Source organism: Pan paniscus, chromosome 7, assembly GCF_029289425.2.
Source record: "Pan paniscus chromosome 7, NHGRI_mPanPan1-v2.0_pri, whole genome shotgun sequence".
NCBI lineage: Eukaryota > Metazoa > Chordata > Mammalia > Primates > Hominidae > Pan > Pan paniscus.
This window is the reverse complement of record NC_073256.2, coordinates 141,776,325-141,801,633: the sequence shown is the minus strand read 5'-3', so window position 1 is coordinate 141,801,633 and position 25,309 is coordinate 141,776,325. Positions and strand designations below refer to the sequence as shown.

The window sequence follows — 25,309 nt, the reverse complement described above, 5'->3', positions numbered from 1 at the left end:
TATCTATTTGTATTTCAATGTGAATTTTCATATCAGTTTGACAATTTCCATACACACACATATAGACACACAAACCCAGCTGGGATTTTGATTGGGATCAAACACTGAATTTATAGATTAATTTGGTGTGATGATTGATTTTATGTCAACTTGACTGGGCCAAGGGATGCCCAGGTAACTGGTAAAATATTATTTCTGGGTATGTTGGCGAGGGTATTTCTGGAGGAGATCAGCATCTGAACTGGTAGACTGAGTAAAGAAGTTCACATTCACCAATGTGAGTGGGCATCATCTAATACACAGAAGGCTGAAATAGAACAAAAAGGCAGAAGAAGGGTAAAAATACTACCTCTGCCTGAGCTGAGGCATCTGTCTCCTCCAGCTCTTGGACATTGGTGCTCCTGGTTCTCAGGCCTTCAGACTTGGACTGGGACTTACACTTGTGACCCCCTGGTTCTCAGGCTATCAGAATTGGACTAAATTATACCACCAGCTTTCCTGGGCCTTCAGCTTGCAGACAGCAGATAATGAAACTTCTCAGCCTCCATAACCATACCAGCCAATTCCTCATAATTAATTTCATTCTGTATATATTTCTATATCCTGTTGGTTGTGTTTCTCTGGAGAACCCTGACAAATGCATTTAGGGAGAATTGACATCTTATACTACTGAGTTTTTCAATCTTGAATTGGTATTTCTCTCCACTTATTTAAGTCTTCTTTAATTGTTCTAATAAGACTTTGTGGTTTCCATTGTGAAGAAACAATTTATTCATCACCACTGTGATGGGGCAGAGGCCTTCCAGGGGTCAGAATACTAAGGCAGGAGCTTGATGGATGAGAAGTGCAATGAGGAAATTGCAAAAATATGGGCAGAAGAAATGATTAAAGGGTCCACTAGGTAAAGCAACAATTTCAAGAATTTTAAAGCAGAATAGCTGGGTGTATAAAGTTTCATCAATGGCAGGCAGCAAACAGCTGTGTGCCCTGCCAGCAACAGGGAAGCCAGGAACTCTGGAGTGTATTTATATGATGCAGCTTACCATGGACTGATGATTCAGCAGCAATTTTTCATGAGGAGGAAACTGTGATTGTTAACCGAGGTATGACAGTTGTCCTCTTTAAAAGCGAAGAACAGGCTGGGCTGAACTCAGGCCAAATTTGCCTTCTGGACTTTCCTTCCTTCTGTCTTCCATTTCTGTAGCCCCTCCAGCCTGCTAGCATTTCCTCTTCAGCACCATCATATTTCTTCGGAAACTCCCCTTTGCCACCTGCATCTAGACCTGCTCCACAGCCCCATAAATGATCCCCAAATTATCTCCATCCCTAGATCCTTCATCCATTCATATTTAGGATATTCAGGTGTTCAGAGAAGGAAGTGGTTAGGGGATCCAGTTAATACACATCCATGTATTAAATGACAGATAGCTAGGTGGGCATTTCTCAAATGAGGGTCCAAAGACATAATCGTAGAGATTTGAGAGGTCCATGGGCATTTAGATAATAATAGCTAGTATTTATTGCATGCTTGTCATGTATCAGGTGCTGTTTGAAATGCTTTACATGTATTATTTGGTTTCACTATAACATTACAAAGCAGATGCCCTTATCTATATTTAACAGGTGAGCAAACTGAACATGTTCTTATTCCCATTAAACAGATGGGCAACCACGGAAAGGTTGATCAGCTCAAGGTTACACAGCTAATAAATGACAGTATAAGGACTCAAATCCAGGCAGTCTGAGTCTAGAGCTAGTGCTTTCAACCCCAATGCTGTCATCTGGGGCTCAATTGAGCCTGGATGGTCCAAGATGCTGTCATGCATGTTTGGCAGTTAGCTGGGGCTGTTGGCTACGGCCTCCTCCTCCGTTTGGTCTTTCCAGCAGGATACATCAGACTTCTTTATGCAGCAGCTGGATTCCAAAAGGTAAATGTCTTTGAGGCAATTTTTCCATGTGGAAAATTACCTTGATGCAATGGCAGCCTCCATGTATACACCTACAGGTCACGAAATAGATAGGCTTATAGGCCAAATTAAGAAGCTTAAATCACATTATCTGGTGGTTCTAAAACGTATCCTCAAAGGTTTTGGCATTACTCCTATTAAGATGTGGGGTTTATATCCCTTTCCCTTGAATATGGGCTGGCCCTAGGGGTTGGCTTATAGCCAGTAGAATACAGTGGAAGTGATACTGTGTGACTTCCAAGGATAGGTCAGAAAACGCCACAAGCCTGCTTCTTTTCAGACATTCACTCTGGGGAAAGCCAGCTGCCTGGTGAGAAGATCACCATGCTGGAGTGGCTGTGTGAAAGTGCTCTGGTTCTCAGCCCCATTTGAGCTACCAGTCAGCCATGTGAGTGAGCCATCTTAGCTATTCAGCCCAGCTGAACTTTCAAATGACAGCAGTTGTGTTGAAATCTGATTGATACTACATAAACGACTCCAATAAAATAACTGTCCAAGTAAGTTCTTCCCAAATTTCTGAGCCTCAAAATTAAGAGCAAAATAAATTGGCTAATTAAACTACTAAGTTTTGGCATAATGTGTCTACCCAAAGAGCAGCAATAATAACCAGAAGAGTTTACCAACCAACATAAAACAGAGTGAGAAGCAAGGGGAAAGAGATAGGGTAGATTAATAAGCTTAGGATAGGCTGAACGACCATAGCACCTAAATTCTGTTTAATGCAATGTTCTCATGTCTTATCCCTCTCCACCATCCAGTCTTCTCAGCACATAGTGTGGCTACAAGCACCAGACTGGAGAGTAAGTAAGGTGACTCAACAGACTGAAGGGGCCTGGGCTCAACATATGTCTGTTCTGTTACAGAGCTGAGGGGCAAGTGTGTCTGGTTATAATGGTAGCTGGCATTAGTTGGCTTTGTAGCTGGGGGTTTATCTGCTTTTCTTGGGAAGAGATTACATGAGGCCATAATAGCGTTACAATGGGTGTTACCAGTAGGTGTGCAATTTAGGGATGACATGGCTGTCAATCTGAAGATAGTATGATCTGTACCTTATTAATACTTAAAAGTCCACTTTGTCTTTCTGCCTCTATCTAAAGCAGCATTTTCATTTGTTCCATCCTTTTTATCTATGTTCAACCCATATCCATTCATTCTATGTGTAACCTTTCTCATAAGTGACTTGCTTCTACATTTTAGTTTCTCTTGTTTTATAATAGAATTAAATATTCTATAGTAATATAGCAAAAGCATTACAGCAACCCCCAATGAGCAAACATGTATCATATCACGTTTATGATTTCCTCCTATTTATTGACCAAAACAAGTCAAATAGCCAAGCCCACAGTCAATGTAGAGGTGGACTACACAACGGAGCGGATAATAGAAGGTGTAGTTCATTGGGGATCACTACTATAACAATCTAATACTAACACATAGTTAGGAGATGGTTGATCCAGGGATCGAACTTTCCGCAGTCTGTCTCTGGAGTCTACACACTAAACTACTATTCTGGAGGTGGTTGGGAATGGGTTCTTACTGAAGAACTTTTTTCAAACCTTACTTCCCAGGCCTGGGGCCTGTGATCCACCCCAGTGAATCAGAATATCTTGGGGGTAGGAAATTGTGGGGGGATGGGGTGGTACTCCCATGAGCCTGAGACTGAAATAACTCTGCAGAGGATTCCAGTGCACACTAGGGAATGAAGGGGGTTTCAAAGACAAGGAAGATATACTTTATGCACTCAAAAAGCTTTCATTTCCACAGAGAGCATTCTTAATTGTTGTTATTACATCACAGAGGCATCACCTTGGAATTGAAAAAAGAAGCGATTCCTTTCCATGTTTAAGAGACATCAGTGTTTCTCAAGCTTTCGTGTGTGTTATTACTGGAGGGCTTGTTAAAACCCACATGACGGGGTCCAATGCCTACGTTCTGATTCAGGAGGTGTGAAGTGGGGTCCACTATTTCTCATGTCTAAGAAGCTCTGGGACACACTTTGAGAACCAGAGTTAGAGAAGTAGGAGGCTTTAGTGGTAACAATCCTCCATTATTCAGTTTAATATTCTACTTACATGTAGCACATTTACTACCTACAAGTTTCCGGGCTGAGTGCAGCACTGTTTATGATAAGGATGGGATTTAGATCTTGATTACGCTCGAGCAGATTTATTAAGTGGATTTATTCTCTAAGGGTGCCTAAGCGTCATTAGACAGGTTCAGATAAAGCAGAGATCTCCTCCCTTAGAAGAGATTAGGGACAGCTTAATGAAGTAGGAGACCTTTCACCTGGGCCTTGAAAGATGCCTAGGACCTGAATCAGGGGAAATCGTGGACAATCAAATTATTCTTCCCGCTTTAGCACAGAGACAAAAAAATTACAAGCAACCACTAGGAAAGGTCTATGACATTCTTGCCTCTGCCTCTAGCATTAACAATTTGCATGCCAGCTGCTGGAATCTGAACGGGGAGGACTGTTCTCGTGTCAAGGGCTCAGTCTCAGACCCTCCTTGGGCAGGGGTGGAACTGGCTTCGCTTTCTCTTTGGGGCGCCCAGAGCGACTGCATTAGAGCCGGCCTGCTCGGCCGAAGCGGCGGTGGGCGCTGACTTGGCGAAGGGCGCAGCTGGGGCGCTTCGTTCCGGAGCAGAGCGCCGTGATCCCGTCGGGGCTGGGGTGGCAGCGCAGCTCTCCGCCTGTCCAGAGCGGGGCCGCACGCCGGGGCACCTTTCAGAACAAGCTCCAGATGTGGGCTTGGCCCCAGGTTGGGGGCCGGGTGGCAGCAGTACTACCCTGGCGGGCGAGGGGTTCAGAGCTCGTTTTCCCTATTCCGATCTGTAGATTTAACGCCAGCACAGGGTGGCGCACCCTACCTCCTTCCACCTTCACGCACCAGCGCGGGAGGGGACGCGTGTGCGCGCTCCTCCCCTAGGAGGGAGGGCGGCCCGAGAGCCTGCAGACTGCGCCTGCGCAGCCTCGCTCACACACCTCCCCCCCCCCCGCACCTTCTTCCCCTTTCGCCCCGCCCCGTTCCCACTTCTGCTGCCGCTAGGGGTAGCGGCGGCGGCGGCGGCTGCGGCTCGGGATCGCGGCTGCTTTGAGGGCTCGGGAACCTTACAGAGTGGGGACGTGGGGAGGCTAGAGGGTGAGAAAGCTGGCGGGAGAGTAGGGCGGCGCTGGAGGAGGGCGGTGCGTGGCTGACTCATCCTCTGGAAGATCAGACTGACAGAGACACACACTAGCCCGCCCCGCCCGCCCGCGCCGCTCCACCTCAGCCGGGAGGCGCCCGCCCGCACCGACCGCCCGCCCTCTCCGGGCGCTGTCCGGGCCCGGCCGTCTCAGAGAAAGTTTTTCCCATCGGAGGGGCGGGAGCCGCCGCGGGCCTTTTGGAAAGGAAGTGGGGACGGAACAGGAGGCGAGAGCCGCGCGGGCCCGCGGAGTGCATGGTGCCCGGCGCCTCGGCTGCCTGGCAGGAGGACCTCGGGGCGGGGTCGAGCTGAGCCCAGCTCCTTCTCGCCTCAGCCGCGCCAGAAACCGCCTTCCCGGACGGCCGCGGGGGTCCCAGCTCCTCAGCTCGCCATGTCCCGGCTGCTGCCGCTGCTGAGGAGCCGGACCGCGCGCAGCCTGAGGTCGGGCCCGGCCGCCGCCGCCGCGCCCCGCCCGCCGTCCTGGTGCTGCTGCGGGCGGGGGCTGCTAGCGCTCGCGCCCCCCGGCGGCTTGCCGGGCGGCCCCAGGCGGCTGGGCACGCACCCCAAGAAGGAGCCCATGGAGGCGCTGAACACGGCGCAGGGCGCGCGCGACTTCATCTACAGCCTGCACTCCACGGAGAGGAGCTGCCTGCTCAAAGAGCTGCACCGCTTCGAGTCTATTGCCATTGCCCAAGGTAAGGGGGGCAGGTGGGGGGCGAGCCCGGGGGCCCCGACGCCCTCCTCTCCTCGCCAGCCCTCTGCGGCCCTGGATCTTGGACCCCCGCCGCCGCCCCCCTTCCGCCCCCCTCGCCTGTCTGGCCCTAGGCCTGGGACGGCTGGGGGCGGGGAGACTTTCCGCCGCCCGAGTTTCCCCCGGGCAGGTAGGACGGGCGCGGGTCGTGCCAGGCAGCCGAGGCCAGCGCTAGCTACTTCCTCCCCAGCCTCAGAATCCGGAGCCTCGGCCTAAAATGCCAGTTAACGCTGTTGGGATTGTGTTTTGATTTGCCCCGTGCCTCCCCTCCCCAGCCCTCCTGTCCCTTAGCCCTTGCTGCTTTCTTGCGAGCGTGCACCCGTGCAGGTGGCATGCTGTGCCTGCTCCGAGAAAGTGCTGCAAACCCGCCTGGCAGGAAGAAACTTTTTGAACGGTTATCAAATGAAGACGTATGGGTGGGTAGCCAAAAGAAGGGGTGTAGCTTCGAAAGTCAGGGATGCTCATAGCTGCTTGTTTCCACACATGTCTGATTGCGTTAATTTCAGCAGCCAAAGGAAACATTTTCTCCAGAAATGGAAAGACAGATTCAAGTTAAACTCCAGTTTTGGTTTTTCCCAGAGGTTGAAAGAATGAAATAAATAAGGAGGTATATTTTTTGGAAATCTGTGGCTCTGTAGTAAAAGTCAGACTGATGCTCAAAAGTAATTTGGAATGATGAAAGCAAAACGATTTTTAAACTAGCATGTTAAAATAGGATATTTCTAAAAGGAGTCCAGAATGGGGTAGGTCAGAATTTGAGTCTAGGTGAAAAAGCTAAAAGTTCAGAAAATAAAAAGGACGAAAGGAGCAAACGACTAAAATGGATGTCTTAAAATATTTCTGCCACTTAAATACAGTTATGTAAACAAAACACATTGCTTCAGTTTGTATTACATTCTGATGTGTTTGAAAGTTTTAAAAAAGTTTACTCTCCTCTCTAAACTTGGTAGGTACATAAACATCTCATAGATTCCAAAGTGTAGAGCACATTGATTCGGATCATGCCATTTGATTTGCCAGACTTGAAAGTATATCTTTAGCTGATGTGCAGGAATGGAGGAAAGAATTATCTACCTCATGTAAGCAGGACGTTATCTGTACTACTTCAGAAACTTGTTTTAGTTGTGGCTTTTAATCAGATTTTTTCCCCCTCAGTTCAGGAAATTGTGGACCAATTTATAGTGGATGATTGATTCCAGACATTGTTTACCCACAGTGCTTTTACAGGAAAATGTAACATCCGATCAATTCCGTTATTCAGTGTGTAATCATGATGTTATATGCAATCATAATGAAACACTAGCACATTTGTAATCTATGTGTGCACTCAGTATGCAGTTTAAAAATAGTCAATTCTGAAAATATGCTCCTTGGAAAAATAATATAGTCAGTCATGTACTAGAACATTAACTTTTGAATCTTTCTGCACTGACAAGACTATTTGAACACACATTTTACCTTTTCCAAGTAATTTCTTGGAAATTCTGCATTGTCAACAAGTTACAAGATTGGAGGGCCCTATGAATATAGTTTTGTGGCAGTTCTTGAAAAACATGTCCTGCAAGGTGACTGAATAATTTTTTTCTCATACATTATTATTTTTTACATGCCAGCAGTATTGCAGTAGCAATGCTACATTTCCTAATAAAGATAATATTTTTAAATTTAACGTGGTTTTAAATATTCTGAAAAGGACCTAAGCACTTTAGTCAATGGAGATCATTAGCATCAATTAAACTTAGTTATGTTACTAATATGAGAGAGAAATTAGTAATTTAAATTGTCTTCTTTGCTCAGGAGAAACAGTCAAGGATATTTGAAACAATGGTTAGTCAGATGCTTATCTCTCCTCTTTATATGCTAAAGAACATCAAAGTTTAAATCAGCTATTTTTGCTGATGTCGATGACGAAATGATTGTCCTATGAATCAAATGACACAGATGCTGCTGCTTTGTTAGTGTATGTAGTCTTGGTGTTCACTTACTGTTTTCAGTATCAATACATATAGTTATGGAGATAACTAGAATCATCACTTAGGAAATTACCTTATTCATTAATCATTAAGGTAAAAGGGATTTTATTATGTTGGGAATGCATACAGCTCATTCCATTGCTGAATTCAACACTTTTTTTCCAGCCAGATAAATGAAAAACTCCCATGTTTTCTTTTATTGTTGCTTTTTGAATAATGTTTTGAAGTACTCAACCAATGTATTGTGTGTGTGTACTAAGTGTACTTTCTAACAAAATTAATTCTATTAAAAGGGCTATTTCTTGCCATAGGCAATCTTGTGTGTCTTTGGAAAGGGTGCTTGTATAAACTAATGAAGTGTTTTGGGTTTGGTATGGAAATGTTACTGAAAAAATATCATCCATGCTTTGATATGGCAGTGGAATCTGCTGTTGAAATTTGGCACATTTGCCCTTATCTTTCTTATATGTTTATCAGTAGGCATGTGATATAATCTGTGATGAGATAAAGCTTTGGAATCAGTTCGTAATAGATAAGGCAGACCGTGTGGGATATCTTATCATAGTTAAATAGAATATTGTGATTTTTAAAATTACAAACCAATTTCTTTCCCAATTTAAAAAAAAGTTGAGGTTGCGCCTTCAATTTACCTGCTCAGCCTGATCTCTCTTCTTCCAGAAACAGACCATATTCTGCTGATAAAGCATTATTCATGTTTTTACAAGTAGTACTGGCAGGCTGACATTATTACACTGGCCTTTCAATGTTAGCCAAAATTTTTAAAACAAATTTTCTTCCCAATTTTTGTAATTAATATTTCCATTTATAATTATTTTTTAAAGCTTTTAAAATATAGCAATTTGGTATTGAAAGATAGACAGTGCTCATTGTATTAGTTATCCCTTGCGGTATAACAAATTATCCTAAAACACGGTGGCTTAAAACAAGCATGTATTAACTCATAATTTCTGAGGCTCAGGAATGCTATAGAATCTTAGTTGAGTATTTCTGGCCCAGGATCTTAAGAAGTTGAAATCAAGCTCTCAGCTGGGGTGGCATCATCTGAAGTCTTAACTGGGGCTGGAGGATCCATTTCCAAGAAGTCTCATTCACATGGCTGTTGGCTGGATGTCTCAATTCCCTCCCATGTGGTCCTCCACAGGGCTGCCTGAGTATTCTCATGACATGGCAGTGGGTTTCCTCTAGAGCAAGTGATGAGAGAGCAAGAGAGCAAGAGAGAGCGAGTGTGTTTGCAAGACAGCACCTGTGGGCACCTAAGCTGGAAGCCACAGACTTTTATAACACAGTCTTAGTAGTGACAGCCCATCTCTTTTGTCCTCACACATTGTGGGAGAGTACTACAGAAGGTGTGAATACAAGGGAGTGGGAATCATCGGGAGTACATCTTTGAGGCTGGCTTCCACACTTATTTAAGGTGGTGTAATTAATGCTCATCAGAGAGTTACACAGAGAGACAAGAACTGGCTATTGGAGAGGTACAATGAGAGATATGTTTTGAAAAAAGGAGCCTCTTAGGGAATATTTTTGTTATAATATGTATGCTATAAGCCACAGACTTTTAAAACGCAGTCTTCGAAGTGACAGTCCATCTCTTTTGTCCTGACACATTGTGGGAGATTACTACACAAGGTGTGAATACAAGGGAGTGGGAATGATCGGAGGTGCATCTTTGAGGTTGGCTTCCACATTATTTAAGGTGGTGTAATTAATGCTCATCAGAGAGTTTACACAGAGAGACAAGAACTGGCTATTGGAGAGGTACAATGAGAGATATGTTTTGAAAAAGGGAGCCTCTTAGGGAATATTTTTGTTATAATATGTATACTTAAGATATTTAAAAAATGAGATTCTTTTTACATATAGCAAATAAAAGATGTATTGAGGTGAACAGAGCAGTTTTTCTATCAATGTTAGGTCTTAATTAGCTTGCATTTTTTTGATTACTCTATATGAGTGGTAATTGTGTGCTTTTGACATTTTTTACCATTTATCTACGTCCGTATACATTAACCAAATAATTCTAAACTTTAATCTTGTAGTCCCCCATTTTTTGTGATTGTTTAAGGTAGGGTGAAGAGCTTTGTTTTGAGAACTTGCCATATAGCATAAGAGAACTTTGACAAAATGAAAGACTGGAAGATAAAGAGCTTATACTAAATTGAGTATCTAGAACACTTAAAAATAAATTAGGCTTTCTTATGGAATCCCTGTTCACTAGAGATCTTGAACCTTTAACAAGATTATCCTTATTTTTTTTCAGCCCATTGCTCAGGATTATGTGAGAAAATAGAAATTCTTTTCTTAAATTTTTTTTTATTTTTTGAGACAGAGTCTCACTCTGTTGCCCAGGGTGGAGTGCAGTGGTGCGATCTCGGCTCAGTGCAACTCCGTCTCCCAGGTTCAAGCGATTCTCCTGCCTCAGCCTCCTGAGAAGCTGGGATTACAGACATGCACCACTGTGACTGGCTAAGTTTTGTATTTTTAGTAGAGGTGGGGTTTTACCATGTTGGCCAGGTTCATCTCGAACTCCTGACCTCAGGTGATCCACCGAGCTTAGCCTTCCAAAGTGCCCGGGATTACAGTTGTGAGCACCGTGCCTAGCCTAAATATAAGTTATTTTAAGCTATGAGCCTCTGGAATGGATTGGGAATAGTTTGCTTTTGTCCAATAAGAAAAAGGACAAGAAAAACATTTTATACTGCAAATAAAGATACGTGAATAAAGATATTTGAGTGCCTTTGTTGAGATAGTAAAAAGGAATAAGGGAAGTATAGCCCCACCTAGGCCCGGCAAGAGGGGAAGAACAAGGACGTGGATAAGAAGTATGAATTGAGGCAAGAGGAGTGAGAGATCTCTGATGAGCCATGGGCTTCTATAAGTTGAGTTAGGCTCAGTTAAATGAAGCTTTGCTACAATCAGTTATTTTACCAATATGGAAAGAACCTAATTACAGTAGTATATTTCAGCAAGCTTAATTCTGAGTTCTTTAGAGTTATGGGGTATGTTGGAATGGTCTTATTACTAGGGATTACTGCCAGTAGAAGACAGATAATCAAGTAATCAAGTAAAGTTTTTTTTTTCCATTATGAAAGGCATATATGCTGTTTAACAGTGTTTAATCATCACTTACATATAACATGTCCAGAGTTACGTGTGACTTCAAATAACAACCCTTCTATCATAGCTCATGATTTTGTGGATCAAGAATATAGGCAGTTGCAGGTACAGAGTTCATAGGAAATAAAAAAATAAAATTGAAAAAAAAAGGATATAGGCAGGGCTCAGCTGGATGCTGTTTCTTATGGTATCTATGGAGGTCATTACATAAACTTTGGCTGGCTGATGGTCTGGTCAGAAGGTCCAACATCGGTTTGTTTATGTGTCTGTCACTTTGGTGGATGGCTGGAGGGCTGGCCTCAACTGGAACTGTTGACCCAAGGAGATGGATGTGGCCTCACCAGCATGACAATGTTAGCATGGTTGTAATACTTAGGTCAGGGATCCCAGAGAAAATGTTCCAAGGGGGCTGGGTAGAAGCTGTAAGACTTTGTATTCGTTTTCTTTCTCTTTTTTGAGACGGAGTCTCGTGCTGTCACTCAGTCTGGAGTGCAGTGGTGTGATCTTGGCTCACTGCAACCTCTGCCTCCTGGGTTCAAGCGATTCTCCTGCTTCAGCCTCCCTGAGTAGCTGAGACTACAGGCACACACCACCACACTTGGCTAATTTTTGTATTTTTAGTAGAGGTGGGGTTTTGCCAGGTTGGCCAGGCTGGTCTTGAACTCCTGACCTCAAGCAATCCTCCTGCCTCGGCCTCCCAAAGTGCTGAGATTACAGGCATGAACCTCCACGCCCGGCCTGTATTAGTTTTCTATTGCTGCTGTAACACCACAAATACAGTCGCATAAAACAACATATTCTCTTAGAGTTGTCAAAGTACAAAGTCCAAAATAAGTCTTAAAGGACTAAAATCAAAGTGTCAGCAAGGCTCTGTCCTTCTAGAGACTCCAGGGCAGAATGTGTTCTTTGCTTCTTTCATCTTTTGGGATTCCTTGGTTCCTGGACACATCACTAAAATCTCTGCTCCCTCATTGACCTTTTTGCCTCCCTATTATAAGAACCCTCATGATTATATTTAGGTTTTACCTGGATAATCCAGGATAATCTCACTCTCTCAAAATCCTTAATTTAATTACACTTGCAAAATTCTTTTTGCCATATAATGTAACATATATACAGGTTAGGGAATTAGAATGTGGGATATCTTTGGGGGCCATTATTCATCCTACCACAGACTTGTTATGACCTAGCTTTTGAAGTTCCAGAACATTATTTCTGCTGCATGTAATGGTCAAGCAAGTCACTAAAACCAGTTCAGATTCAAGGGAAGGGAAATTAAAAGGAGGACAGAAAGGTGATTCCTTATCAGACTCTTCACCTCTCTATTAAATAAACTTTTGGGTAATTGTTTTCCTTGATTGTGTTGTCTCTTCACTTCTAAATTCTTGACTAAATTCTAAATATTAGAAATTTGGGAAATATGGCTTCCAGGTAAGTCAAACACTTATATGTATAGTTTAATTTATCAGTAATTAATTTGCTGTTTTTCACCTTAATAGTCATTTATTGCCTATTTTTTATTTGTGACAAATTTTTATGATCAAATTTGTGGATAGGAAAATTGAAGTAATATAAAGTCAGCAATTTATAGGGTCATCCAGAGGGTCAGGTGGAACTACAGATCATGATCTTGAAAGTTTGAGATGATGTGATATTTTGCCATTATTAGTGGAGATTGTTTTCATTTTTCTAAAAGTAGTGATGAGTTTGCATAACCACACTCTTGTCTGGTTTCCTTTGGTGTGTTTGGGTATAAAATAACTTGAACAAATAGGGACTAAATCCTTGAGTGTAGATTTTATTAGCATCTTGCCCAAGTCATCTGAATTAGTTAGTATGTAGCTTTACAGGACTCTAGCCTTGTCTTTGACTCACAGGTTTATGTCTGCTTTAAGTAAAGGAAAACACATAAAAACAAGTAGTTATATATTAAAATTACCTCAGACAGACAATAAGAGGTAAGAGTAAATAAGAGGTTCTTGTAGATAAAAGACTGTAGGTAACACAATCATTTATCCTAAGCTCTGAGACATTTACTTTGATTGCTTTTGATGATAAAATATTTGAACATATTGCATTTTTTATCTGCCTTAGTAAAAATATAATGAGCATAATTTAGCTTCTACCAGATGTCAGAGTCCTTATATACTATATTTTAATACAATAAGTTTCTTTGAGGTTACTTCTATTTGTAGACATGCTAATCATTACACCAAATGCCTCCAGAACACTGCTGTTTCAGTTGGCATGCTTTTTAGACTCTGTCATAGTGGTAGTGAAATGTGTTGGGCTTAGTCTGCCCCTCCCTCCTCCTCAGTGCTCTCAGACTTTTCTACTCTATTCTCATTCATTCCTTGTAGTTATGGTAAACTCTTTTCTGCTGTTTAAGGAGGTCTGCTTCGTGACATCCTGTTATTGTTTCTAAAGTCTGATTTTACTTCTGCCAATTGTCACTCTTCCATTGTGTTTAATTTTCTTCTTTTTCCTGTCTTTTTACTTCCTCCCTTTGCTTTTCAGCAGGGTTTAATCTTGATAGACATTTCAAGGATCACTGTTCTCTTTTGTGTTTTCAGCTAACTAGTTGCATCTGTCACATTATTGATTTTTGACTCTAGCTCTTGTACTAAAGATCTTTCTTTGATAATATCCCTCATAATAGGTTTTATAGTAGATTCTACTGCAAAGGCTATGGTTGCACAACAAAATCCTTTACATTCTCTTACTAAAGTTGTACTAGATAATAGAATTGCTCTAGATTACCTACTGGCTAAATGGGGAAGAATCTGTGCAGTTGTTGATACTTCTTGTTTTACATGGATGACTGCGTCAGGTATTATGGAGATTCAGTTGTAGGGGATTAATGAACAGGCTGCTTGGTTGAAAATGCATCAGAATTAAGCAGTTAACTGTGGAAATGACTTAAAATGGTCATGGTTAAAGACAAAATTGACAAGAAAATTTGGTTATTTCTGTGGCCTACAATAATTAATTTAAAATAATCACCATAATTAGGACTGATAACATACCAAGACACACCAGAATTTTAGGAGGCTTATACAATTTTGGACTATATATTAGTAACATATCCATAAACTGTAACTCAAAGAAGATTAAACATCATTTCTTATTTGACAATGCTTCCCATGTAATTTAACTTACCAGATAAGCTTGTTTATTATCTCTCTCTTGGATGCTGCAAGGACCCTCTGTGTAACGTCCCAAAGTTAGTTTGAGGTCAAAAGACTTAACTTTCAATTTGAAATTTGATTTTGGAAGTGCATCAAATTTGTCAAAGATTTAAAGCACTTAATCAAAATAGGATCAAAGATCACTGTAAAATAATTGTCATACCTTTAGCCAAAGTGGTAATTAAAAGGTTTTTAAAAGCAAAACCATTTATTCTTCGTTAGAGGATTGACTCTATTTTCCACACAATCAGAAATCCTAATAAAGATAGCATGAGATGGAATCTGTCTCTCCTCTCCCCTCTTTCTTTTTTTGCAGTTTACTTAAAAGGTAAACAAACACATTTACTCTTTCTTTCTTCTTAATACTACACAAAATTCTTGTTCAAAAGAGAAAACCAAATTTTACTTTTGTATTAGTATATTACCAATACTAAAACTACAGCTAATTTTATTAAAAGCTTATAAACAAATTGGATTTTCATAAACCTTTTATAATCTCTTAGCATTTTTTCTATTTTTTTTTTTTTTTTATTTTGAGACAAGAGTCTTGCTCTATCACCAAGGCTGGAGTGCAATAGCATGATCTTGGCTCACTGCAACCTCCGCCTCCTGGGCTCAAGCGATTCTTATGACTAAGCCTCCTGAGTAGCTGGTACTACAGGCGTACACCACCATGCCTGGCTGATTTTTGTATTTTTAGTAGAGACAGGGTTTCGCTATGTTGGCCAGGCTTGTGTTGAACTCCTGACCTCAAGTGAACCACCTGTCTCTGCCTCCCAAAGTTCTGGGATTACAGGTGTGAGCCACTGCGCCCAGCCAATTTTTTCTATTCTCTTTCTTTTTCCACCTTGCTATATTAATTTAGTTTTATCTGTATCTTTTAAAAAATTCCTTCATTTTGAAACAACCTTCAAATATCTTCTAAACTAGATAGATGAAATTATTTTTTCTCAGCAAATACACATTTTCATGCTTTTTACAACTTTCCTTATCAAAAACATATCTTGGCCTGGCACGGTGGCTCACGCCTGTAATCCCAGCACTTTGGGAGGCCGAGGCGGGTGGATCACCTGAGGTCAGGAGTTTAAGACCAGCCTGGTCAACATGGTGAAACCCCGAATCTACTAAAAGTACAAAAAATTAGCTGAGCGTGGTGACGGGTGCCTGTAATCCTAGCTGCTTGGGAAGCTGAGGCAGGAGAGGTGCTTGAACCCAGGAGGCAGAGGTTGCAGTGAGCCGAGATCCTGTCGTTGCACTCCAGCCTGGGCTATAAGAGCGAAACTCCATCTCAAAAAACCCTCCAAAAAACCGACAAAAAAAAATCTTGCTTTTTAAAAATTATTTATTTATTTTTTATTTTTTTGAGATGGAGTCTTGCTCTGTTGCCCAGGCTGCAGTGCAGTGGCGCGATCTCCACTCACTGCAACCTCTGCCTCCTGGGTTCAAGCAATTCTCCTGCCTCAGCCTGCCGAGTAGCTGGGATTACAGGTGCATGCCACCATTCCCGGCTAATTTTTGTATTTTTGTAATAGAGACGGGGTTTCACCTTGTTGGCCAGACTGGTCTCGAACTCCTGACCTCAAGTGATTCACCCGCCTCTGCTCCCAAAGTGCTGGGATCACAGGTGTGAGCCACCGTGCCCGGCCCAAAATCTTGCTTTTTTTTAAACACTCTATATGCAGACTTGTTTCCTCTTATATCTAGTAGTTTTAATTATATATATTAACTACAGGATTTTTTTTTTTTTTTTTTTTGAGACAGAGTTTCGCTCTTGTTGCCTAGGCTGGAGTGCAATGGCGCAATCTCGGCTCACCGCAACCTCTGCCTCCCTGGCTCAAGCCATTCTCCTGCCTCAGCCTCCGGAGTAGCTGGGATTACAGGCGCCCACCACCACGCCCAGCTTATTTTTTGTATTTTTAGTAGAGACAGGGTCTCGCCGTGTTGGCCAGGCTGGTCTTGAACTCCTGACCTTGAGTGACCTACCCGCCTCGGCTCCCAAAGTGCTGGGACTACAGGTGTGAGCCACTGTGCCCGGCCTACAGTTTTAACTCTTAGTAGCCTTAATGTCTAGCGAAAACCTGTGAAGTAGTCTTGAACTGTTTTTTATCAGTATTTGTAAATGAAAACCATTTTGCATTTTTTTAGAAAGATGTTTTCTCCATTTTTTTGTTTATTAACAGATCTAAGTATATTTAGCCTTTCTGTGCCATATGAATGAATTATATATAACTGACAATTCAGAAGCCAGTCCTATTTAATTTTACTAACAATTTAAAAACTAGTTTTATTTATCAAATATTAACACATAGACACACAGAAGCAGATCTTACAGCTTTCATAAATAATTTTCATTTGCTGGCTTTTAAATAATTTTTTCCCCCATTCTACTACCAATCTTCCAATTATCTGTTTCATTGCCCTAAGCAATTGTTAGCTGGGCAACCCTGAATTTGCATTTTCAAAGGGATGGCTCTTAGATGAAACAAGGTAGAAAATTTATATCTCCAAAGCACAGAGCTGAGATTTCAGGCCTAAATAATTAATTGTATAATCATTTGCCCAAACCAAGGAAGAAGGTTGTTGGTAAAGGCCCAGCTAAGGCAAGAGAGCCAGGAAAAGCACCTTAAACAAAGGTTAGATTTGTTTTGTGAATTCACACCAATGGTAAGAGTTTCTAGTGACCCAGTTCTCCCTCTCTTCCTGGTGCACAGAGGCAGACACCCTTACAAATGGAGATTTTTTTTTTTTTTTTTTTTTTGTGACAGAGTCTCCCTCTGTCACCTAGGCTGGAGTGCAGTGGTGAGATTTAGGCTCACTGCAACCTCTGCCTCCTGGGTTCAAGCGACTCTCCTGCCTCAGCATCCTGAGTAGCTGGGGCTGCAGGTGCGCGCCACCATGCCTGGCTAATTTTTTGCATTTTTAGTAGAGACTGAGTTTCACCATGTTAGGCAGGATGGTCTTGATCTCCTGACCTCGTGATCTGCCTGCCTCGACCTCCCAAAGTGCTGGGATTACAGGCGTGTGCCACTGCGCCTGGCCGAGATTTTTTTTTTATAGATGTAAATTTCTTTTTCAGAAGAGTTTCAAAATAGCCAGCTAAATGCCAGAAAGGTATGTCTTGAAGACTTATTTAGTTGAATAGGCAGTCTTTTTAACTTAGCTACTGTTTCCTAGCTGAAATTATTGAGTTTAGGGTGAAGGCCATTAAGGAAAAGGGCAAAGAAAGCATTCTCTGTGCCTAGACTCAATATGATAGCTCTGAAAAAGAAGCAAGGCTACTTTACCTGAGGTCCTAACTTTTATAAACACTTTATCTAGGATAGCTTTCTTTTAGCCTTTAGTGTGGTATAATAACTAGGCCAAAAGGTTAGCAGATTTAATTTTTGTTATCAATTAGTTGTTTAAGCTTTTTATTTGCCCTTTATAGTCTTTTTCCTTTTTTTTTTTTTTTTGAAACAGAGTCTTGCTCTGTTGTCCAGACTGTAGTGCAGTGGTGTGATCTCAGCTCGCTGCAGCTTCTGCCTCCCAGGTTCAAGCCTCCCTTGTGCTTCAGCCTTTTGAGTAGCTGGGATCACAGGCGTGTACTACCATGCCTAGCTAATTTTTATATTTTTAGTGTAGATGAGGGTTCACCATGTTGGCCAGGCTGGTCTTGAATTCCTGGCTTCAAGGGATCTGCCCGCCATGGTCTCCCAATGTGCTGGCATTACAGGCATGATCTTATAGTCTTTAAAAAGAGGCAATAAAAATGTTGAAATCTTTTTTAGAAACTTCTGCACATCAATAGGCATCGTTGGATGAGACTAATTGAGGATTCCTCACTTTCAAATGTACTGAATTACCTTTAGGAAGATTTTGTTATCTCTTTAAGTGTTTGCTGCTTCCAGGCTTAATATTTATACATGTATAGGTAGGCATAGCCGGAAGGTGGAGTACTCAGTTCTTCAGAAATTAAGGATCTCATCTATTTGGCTTTGGCTCTTGGATCACCTTGATCAATTTAAACAGTGATTTTTCCCTACGTAAGGGTGAACGAAAAAGAAACGAATGGGGTAGAACACAAAAATTCCTCTGAATTTCCAAAAGCCAAAGCTTGCATCCCCGGCAGTGTTGCCATTTACTACCAGTTTCTGTCTGACCCAGTCAGACATCTGAGGCCTCTAACTGGATCCAGGCCAGTTAATGATTAGATCCAATTCTGTCCTGGACCCAGTCCAGTTTCTGTCACAACTTCCAAATTCAGTTCAGATAAAAAAAATTGCTCAAACTCAGATAGCTCAAAACATACATCCATGGAGCTTTGGAATCCTAGAGAGAAGCACCCCATTTGCTGCGAGAGAGCAGTAGACACAATGGATCCTGTGGGTACCTCACTTGGCCGCTTGTTTCTGGGGGTTGCTGGGAGCTCGACTTTGGATCGCACTTCTGACACCATCTGTTAAGGGAAAACTTGAGACAAATTTAACAGAGTTTATTTGAGCAAAGAATGATTTATGAGTTGGGCAGCCCCTGAACCAGAATAGATTCAGAGCCACTCTGGTGTTGTTGCATGGTCAGAGAGGATTTACGGATGGAAAAAGGAAAGTGACTTATGGAAAATGGAAGTGAGGTGCAGAAGCAGGCAGATTGGTTGCACCTTGACATATGCCTTATTTGAATGTGGTTTGAACAGTTTGCTACCTATGAATGCATTGGAGTATGGCTGCTGTGATTGGCTGAGACTCGGCTATTTGTTACAAGAGTAGATTATGACCTGTTTACATATCTGCTTGGGTTATAGTTCATTATGTGTATGGAGAAACCTTCAGGCTTAAAATATGTAAGGAGGCAGCATTAGGCTAAACTTAATTTAAAAACACCATGTTCACTACCATTACTTACCAATTATTGAATACTTGTTGTGTGCCAGACATAATGAGCTGAGTTTTTATGTGATTATTTTGTTTACTTCTCTTGGAGGGAGAAGGAATTATCTCTATTTTATAGATGAATATACTGATGCTAAGATTAGCTTGCCCCAAATCCTTCAACCAGTGTGTCAGAGTAGAGTCAATAACAGCTTTGGCTGGGCACAGTGGCTCATGCCTGTAATCCCAGCATTTTGGGAGGCCAAGGTGGATGGATCACCTGAAGTCAGGAGTTCGAGACCAGCCTGGCTAACATGGCGAAACCGTGTCTCTACTGAAAATACAAAAACTAGCTGGGCGTGGTGGCAGGTGCCTGTAATCCAAGCTACTCAGGAGGCTGAGGCAGGAGAATCATTTGAACCTGGGAGGCGGAGGTTGCAGTGAGCTGAGATCATGCCATTGCACTCCAGCCCAGGCAATAAGGGTGAAACTCCATCTCAAAAAAAAAAAAAAAAAGATAAAAAAGTAAAAATATATTTAAAAAAAAGGTTTGTCTGACTCCAACCTGTCTTCCTACTTACTACTTACTGCCCCTCTCTGGATACTTATACCCAGGATTTTAAACACATGGGGAAAATAACACCTCATGGTCAATAAAAGTTTAATTTTTAAACTAACTGGATGTACTGGTAACATATCTTAGTCTCCTGTATCTCCTGTGTGTTTGCATAATATGCACCATTCAATACAAAAGCAAATATGGTATTCTTACTTTGAAAATAAGGGGAATCAATGTGCAAAAAAGTTAATATATAGTGTGAAAAGTTTGGAAAAGTCAGAAAGCTAGTATTTAGGATTTGTAACTCATAAATCTCTAACCTTTAGTTTTCCTTTAGATTTTGGAAGATTTTTTATATTTGTTTTCAAAATGAATTCCTAACTCGAATGACTTTTTAAAACAAAATCTAACATTTAACCTATAGGAAAGCTCTCCAGACTTTGAGTTCATTTTCAGCTTTACTGGGTATTGTGAGATAACTATATAAAGATATTTAGTAATTAATTGTATATATCAACTCTGGAGCTCCAGAGTAAGAGTCAAGTTTGGGACTTCTACCCATATAGGTAGTAATTAGGGCTAGGCAGTATAAATAGAGTGATAGGAGAAGATCCCAGGAGAAAATGCTGAAAAACACCAGTGTTTATTGGAAGAGAACAGGAAGAAGAACAAGAACTAGAAAGAGAGAGAGGAGTAATGTCCAGAGAGACAGGAAAAAAAAAAAAAAAGATATCCTAGAAGCTAAGGGTGGAAGAGGCATTTCAAGAAAGAGGGAATAAGACCAGGAACGGTGGCTCACACCTGTAATCCCATCACTTTGGGAGGACGAGTTGGGAGGATTGTTTGAGTTCAGGAGTTTGAGACCAGCCTGGACAACATGGTAAAACCCCGTCTCTACTAAAAATACAAAAATTAGCTGGGTGTGATGGTGCAAGCCTATGGTCCCACCTACTTGGGAGGCTGAGGTGGGAAGAACACTATAGCCTGGGAAGCAGAGGTTGCAGTGAGCTGAGATCATGCCATTACACTCCAGCCTGTGTGACAGAATGAGACACTGTCTCAAAAAAATAAAAATAAAAAAAGAAAGAGTGATCTGATGCTTTAGATAGGTCAAGTAAGAGGAATATTGGGGCTGAGGTGTGTGTGTGGTCCATTAGATTTAATAACGTGAAAGAGATTGATGTCTTTGTCAGAGCAGTTTTAATGATAGCTATGTGAGGAGAAGCCAGATTTTAGTTGGCTGAGAAGGGAGTATCAATAAGGAAGGATTCAACTTTCTGAAGGAAACTTTGGATGTGAAAGGGAGATGTTGGGCAATAGCTTGATTTTATCTGAGGTCATCTCTTTACTCATAAGTCAGAAATGTGAATTTACTTTAAGTATATGTTACCGGTGTAGAGAGAAAAGGAAAACTCCTTTGCCTTCTGAAGATTCACTGACAGAAGGCAGATTAATAAGAGAAATGGCCTACAAATTTATTGGCATGCATGGGGGAAAATCACAGAGTGATTACCCGCTATCCTAATGGGGCCCACATACTTATATAGCCTTATTTAAGAAGGGAGGGGAGAGATGGGTAAAATAGGTATGTATTAGGCCATTCTTATGCTGTTATAAAGAAATAACCCGAGACTGGGTAATTTATTAAAAAAAGGTTTAATTGGTTCACCGCTCAGATTAAGGATTGACTCGTAGAGATTGGGAGAAGGATCCAGGTAGAGTTTCATGTTCTTCCTACAATACTGCTATTCCCCTCCTTCAGGTTTCTACTACAATGGGCACTTTCTTAGGGCTTTCTTATCTTTTTTGTGTGTATCTGGTGTGATTTCTAGCAACAGAACCTACAAGAAGGTGTGGACTCCCCCAGTTTATGCATACCCTAGTAGCTTCATACTGCCTCAAAATCTCCCACTCTGCCTTCACCTGTTCGCCTACTATTTAGCTGTACCCTTCTTATGGTGTCCAGTTGCAGCTATTCTAAGTAAGCGAGTACTAACATCCTGTCTGTCCTTGCAGGTGCCTGCCCCTCTTTTGATTTAGGGCCAGTTGATTGCTCTGTGACTTCAGTTCTCTTATGGTTTAGAAATAAGCCATCAATTTGAATTGAATTTGACTGTGTTTCATTATAAAGGTGGGATGAAGCCCCTATGTTATATCACACAGTGAAAACTAGACCCCTCCTTCCCAAATTTTAATTTGCATACATCATCTGGGAATCTTATTGAAATGCAAATTGTGTTTCATTAGGTTTGAAGTGGGGCCTGAGATTCTGCATTTCTAACACATTCCCAGGGATTTCAGTGCTACAGGTCCAGGGACCATATTTTGAATAGCAAGGTTACAGAAAGTATTTTTGTTTTTAAGATAGGAAAGAGTTGAAGACATGTAGATAATAGCTTCAGGCATGCTTGAATTGTGAAAGAAAATAGGCAAACGTGATAATGATAACATAAGATGTGGTACATTTTGTGAACTGGCTGAATTTTATGTGCATGAGAAAGATCTTCTGGTTTAAAAAACATCCTAGAATTTTTTTTTTTTCTGCTCAAAGGGACTTCTTAATGACAATTTGAAAAAAGGTGAATTGTTAACCCTGATTTTGTAGCTATGCAACAATCACATTTGAGAAATAAATGCCGTGTAAGAGATGTATTCTTTTTGCCTATCTTCTTTTACTTCCCATTATTACCTGGAATACACTGTCCATTGGTTAGTCTAATTTCTTTATTGAACTGTGACCTCCATCATACTTTTTTCTTTTCTGCTTTTCTTCATGTTGTTCTCCTGTGTTTTTCCCACCGAATTTTTTTATTCCTTTTTACATTTTGAAACAGTCTTAAATTTACAGAAGAGTTTCAAGTATGGCACAACAAACTTTTTTTCTCCTCTCCTAAATCATTGGATAATAAGTTTCTGATATGATGCCCTATCATTCCTCTCACAGATTGAGTTCCTTGGCAAGCAGTTTCTGAGACAAAGGTTAACATGCAAGTAGTTGATTGAGTAGTGTGCTGGTGAAATCCTCACCTTGGGAAGGGAAGGGAAAGAAGCAGGCTTGGGCAGAGGTAGAAGTAAAGGTGTAATATAGTTTCAGTGGAAGCCTCAGCTAACACCGTAGGGAGTTTTGGAGATGGGATGACACTTTTGTGTTGTCTCGAGTTGGGCAAAAGGGTTGGGCCTCTGCTTCTGTGAAAACAAGCTATTAGATGTGGAGTGCCCTGGGCAGGGTGCAGATCCCTGAGTGAGGCAGCATTCTTCAGCTGTGTTGGTCCCCCAAGATGACTGATTGTTGAGGGCTGTCTATTATCAGGACTTCTGGCAGCTAAGGATCAGATTATGTACCACATTGTCCACTGCAATGAGAGTACTGTGGTATGGATTTCCTATAAACAAGAACATTGCCCTGGATAGCCACAATATAACATGGGTACTTTACTACCATCTAATACTCTGATGTAATTCAAATTCCACCAATTATCTCAGTAATTCTTTAGAGCAAAAAGATTCAGATCAGAATTGTGTGTTGCATTTAGTTGTTACCTATTTTTAATTTCCATCCATCTGGAACAGTTCCTTAGTCTTCCCCTTGAGTTGCATTGATCTTGACACTTTTGGGGATTACAGACCAGTTTTTCTGTAGCATGTCTTTGGGTTTTTTGTAGCACGTCTTTGAGAGAAACCAATTTGGTTTCTCTCTTTCCTCATGAATATATTTCAGTTATGCATCTTTGACAGGAGTATCACAGGATTGATGTTATATTCTTTTTCATCCTGTCATTTGGCCCATGATTTCAGTTTGTCCTTGGTGATGTTAACTTTGGACGTTTGACTAACATGGTATCTATCTGACTTATGCACTCTAAAGTTACTGTTTTCCTTTTTATAATTTATAAGTCTTTTGTGAAGTGATACTTTGAGTCTATGAAATATCCCATTCCTCATCATTCATTTTAGCAATTTATATCAATATATTCTATACAGTAGATTATAATTCATTACTATCATTTTTGATCTTCCAGCTACCCTATATGTGGCCAGTGGGAACCCCTTCAAGCTGGTTTCTGTGTCTTTTTGACGTGTCTTCATTACTCTTTGAATAATTCCTGGCTTGAATACTCCACAAGATGTTCCAGACTCATCTTGCACTTCTGCTGCCCTAGCCTTAGAATCAGCCATTTATACAAGAGACTCTTTTTTTTTTTCAGTGTAGATTGGTATTTAGAAACCAAGATCTGGGTGTTAGGTGTGCTCATAGCTATTAGGATGTTGCCCTAAGAGTGGACAGAGCTAGTAAATAAATGAATATATGTATTTATATATAAAAGCTATAATATTTATAGTTCTATGTGTCTCTATGTATTATAAAGATTCATTACAGTTTCTTCAATACTAAGCTAATAACACAGGGCATGTTCTAGTTTTCTCACTTTCCGTATTTCTAACTCCATTCTCTGATGGAGAAATTCCTAGCTCCTATTATTTTTAATATATTTATTTATTTTTCACCACTGCTCCTGTCTGTCACCAAAATCTCATCACCACTACTGCCCACATATTCCTATACAGATGCCCTCCTTGCACCAACTTGGGCACTGACACCCTGAGCCACAATCCCTTCCCCTTACTGTGTGGAAGCCTGTCTCAACCCACTGGTTCTTTTTTTTGTTTTTTTTTTGAGACAGAGTCTCCCTCTGTCGCCTAGGCTGGAGTGCAGTGGCGCGATCTTGGCTCACCACAACTTCTGCCCCCTGGGTTCAAGCAACTTTCCTGCCTCATCCTCCCTAGTAGCTGGGATTACAGGCGTGCACTACCATGCCCAGCTAATTTTTGTATTTTTTGTATAGACGGTGTTTCGTCATGTTGGCCAGGCTGGTCTCAAACTCCTGACCTCAAGTGATCTGTTCGCCTTGGCCTCTTAAAATGCTGGGATTACAGGTGTGAGCCCCTGGACCTGGCCCAACTGGGTTCTGACACCTTATACCAGACCGACCTGCCTGTGTGGATACACCTCACACTGCTTGAGCTCTAAAACCCTGTTCTAGGCTACTGTGGCTTCCCCTGCCTCCTACACAGATGCCTGCCTCACTCATTTCTTCCTCATGGCTTTTGGACAGAACTTTATGCGAGAGGGAAGAGAAATCCCACCTCCCCTCACTTACTGAAATCCTGCAATACTTTAAGGCTAAATCCTACCTCTTCTAGGAGTCTGTCTCCCACTTCTTAGGGAAATAATTTCTCCTTTCTGGAATCTTACACTGTATTTTTATTTTATTTTATGATAGTAAATTCAAGGAATTTAAGTGGAAAACATTTGACTTCTAAGAAAGAGAATCTTGTTCCTTTGATTTTACACTAATTTGTATAGGCAGAAAAAAATGTATATTAAATTTTAATGCCCTATTATTTCTCTGGATTTATACAAATTTCATTAATAATTCATTTTTCATTATTATAGGCAATCCCTGCTTTATATAATTTCTATATGCATGAATCTCAGTAACCATGTTTTAGTTAAATAACACCAGTTCCCAACAACTCAGTTCAAATTTCATTTAGAACAGTATAACTTTCAGTAATTGTATAAAGTACAAACTTTGCTTCTAGCTCCTCAGTCCATAAATCACTCTGTAAAAACATATGTACATCATAATATGACCAATCACATTGCTTTTCTTTAATAGTCTGTTGGTGATTGGTTACTAT

At 41.2% G+C, this 25,309-nt stretch overlaps 1 protein-coding gene across 2 annotated transcripts in view; it reads left to right on the top strand.

The window, feature by feature from the left end:
- The first annotated feature begins 4,969 nt into the window (after positions 1 to 4,969).
- The window catches only part of TMEM65 (transmembrane protein 65), a 66,488-nt gene continuing 46,148 nt past the window's right edge, over positions 4,970 to 25,309 (top strand). Inside the window, exon 1 of one of the 2 annotated variants that reach the window (XM_034966564.3) lies at positions 4,970 to 5,845. In XM_034966564.3, coding sequence (XP_034822455.1) covers positions 5,542 to 5,845 — 304 coding nt within the window. In that variant the 5' untranslated portion in view covers positions 4,970 to 5,541. The remainder of the gene's footprint in view (positions 5,846 to 25,309) is intronic. The other variant, XM_034966566.4, reaches the window with a different exon arrangement.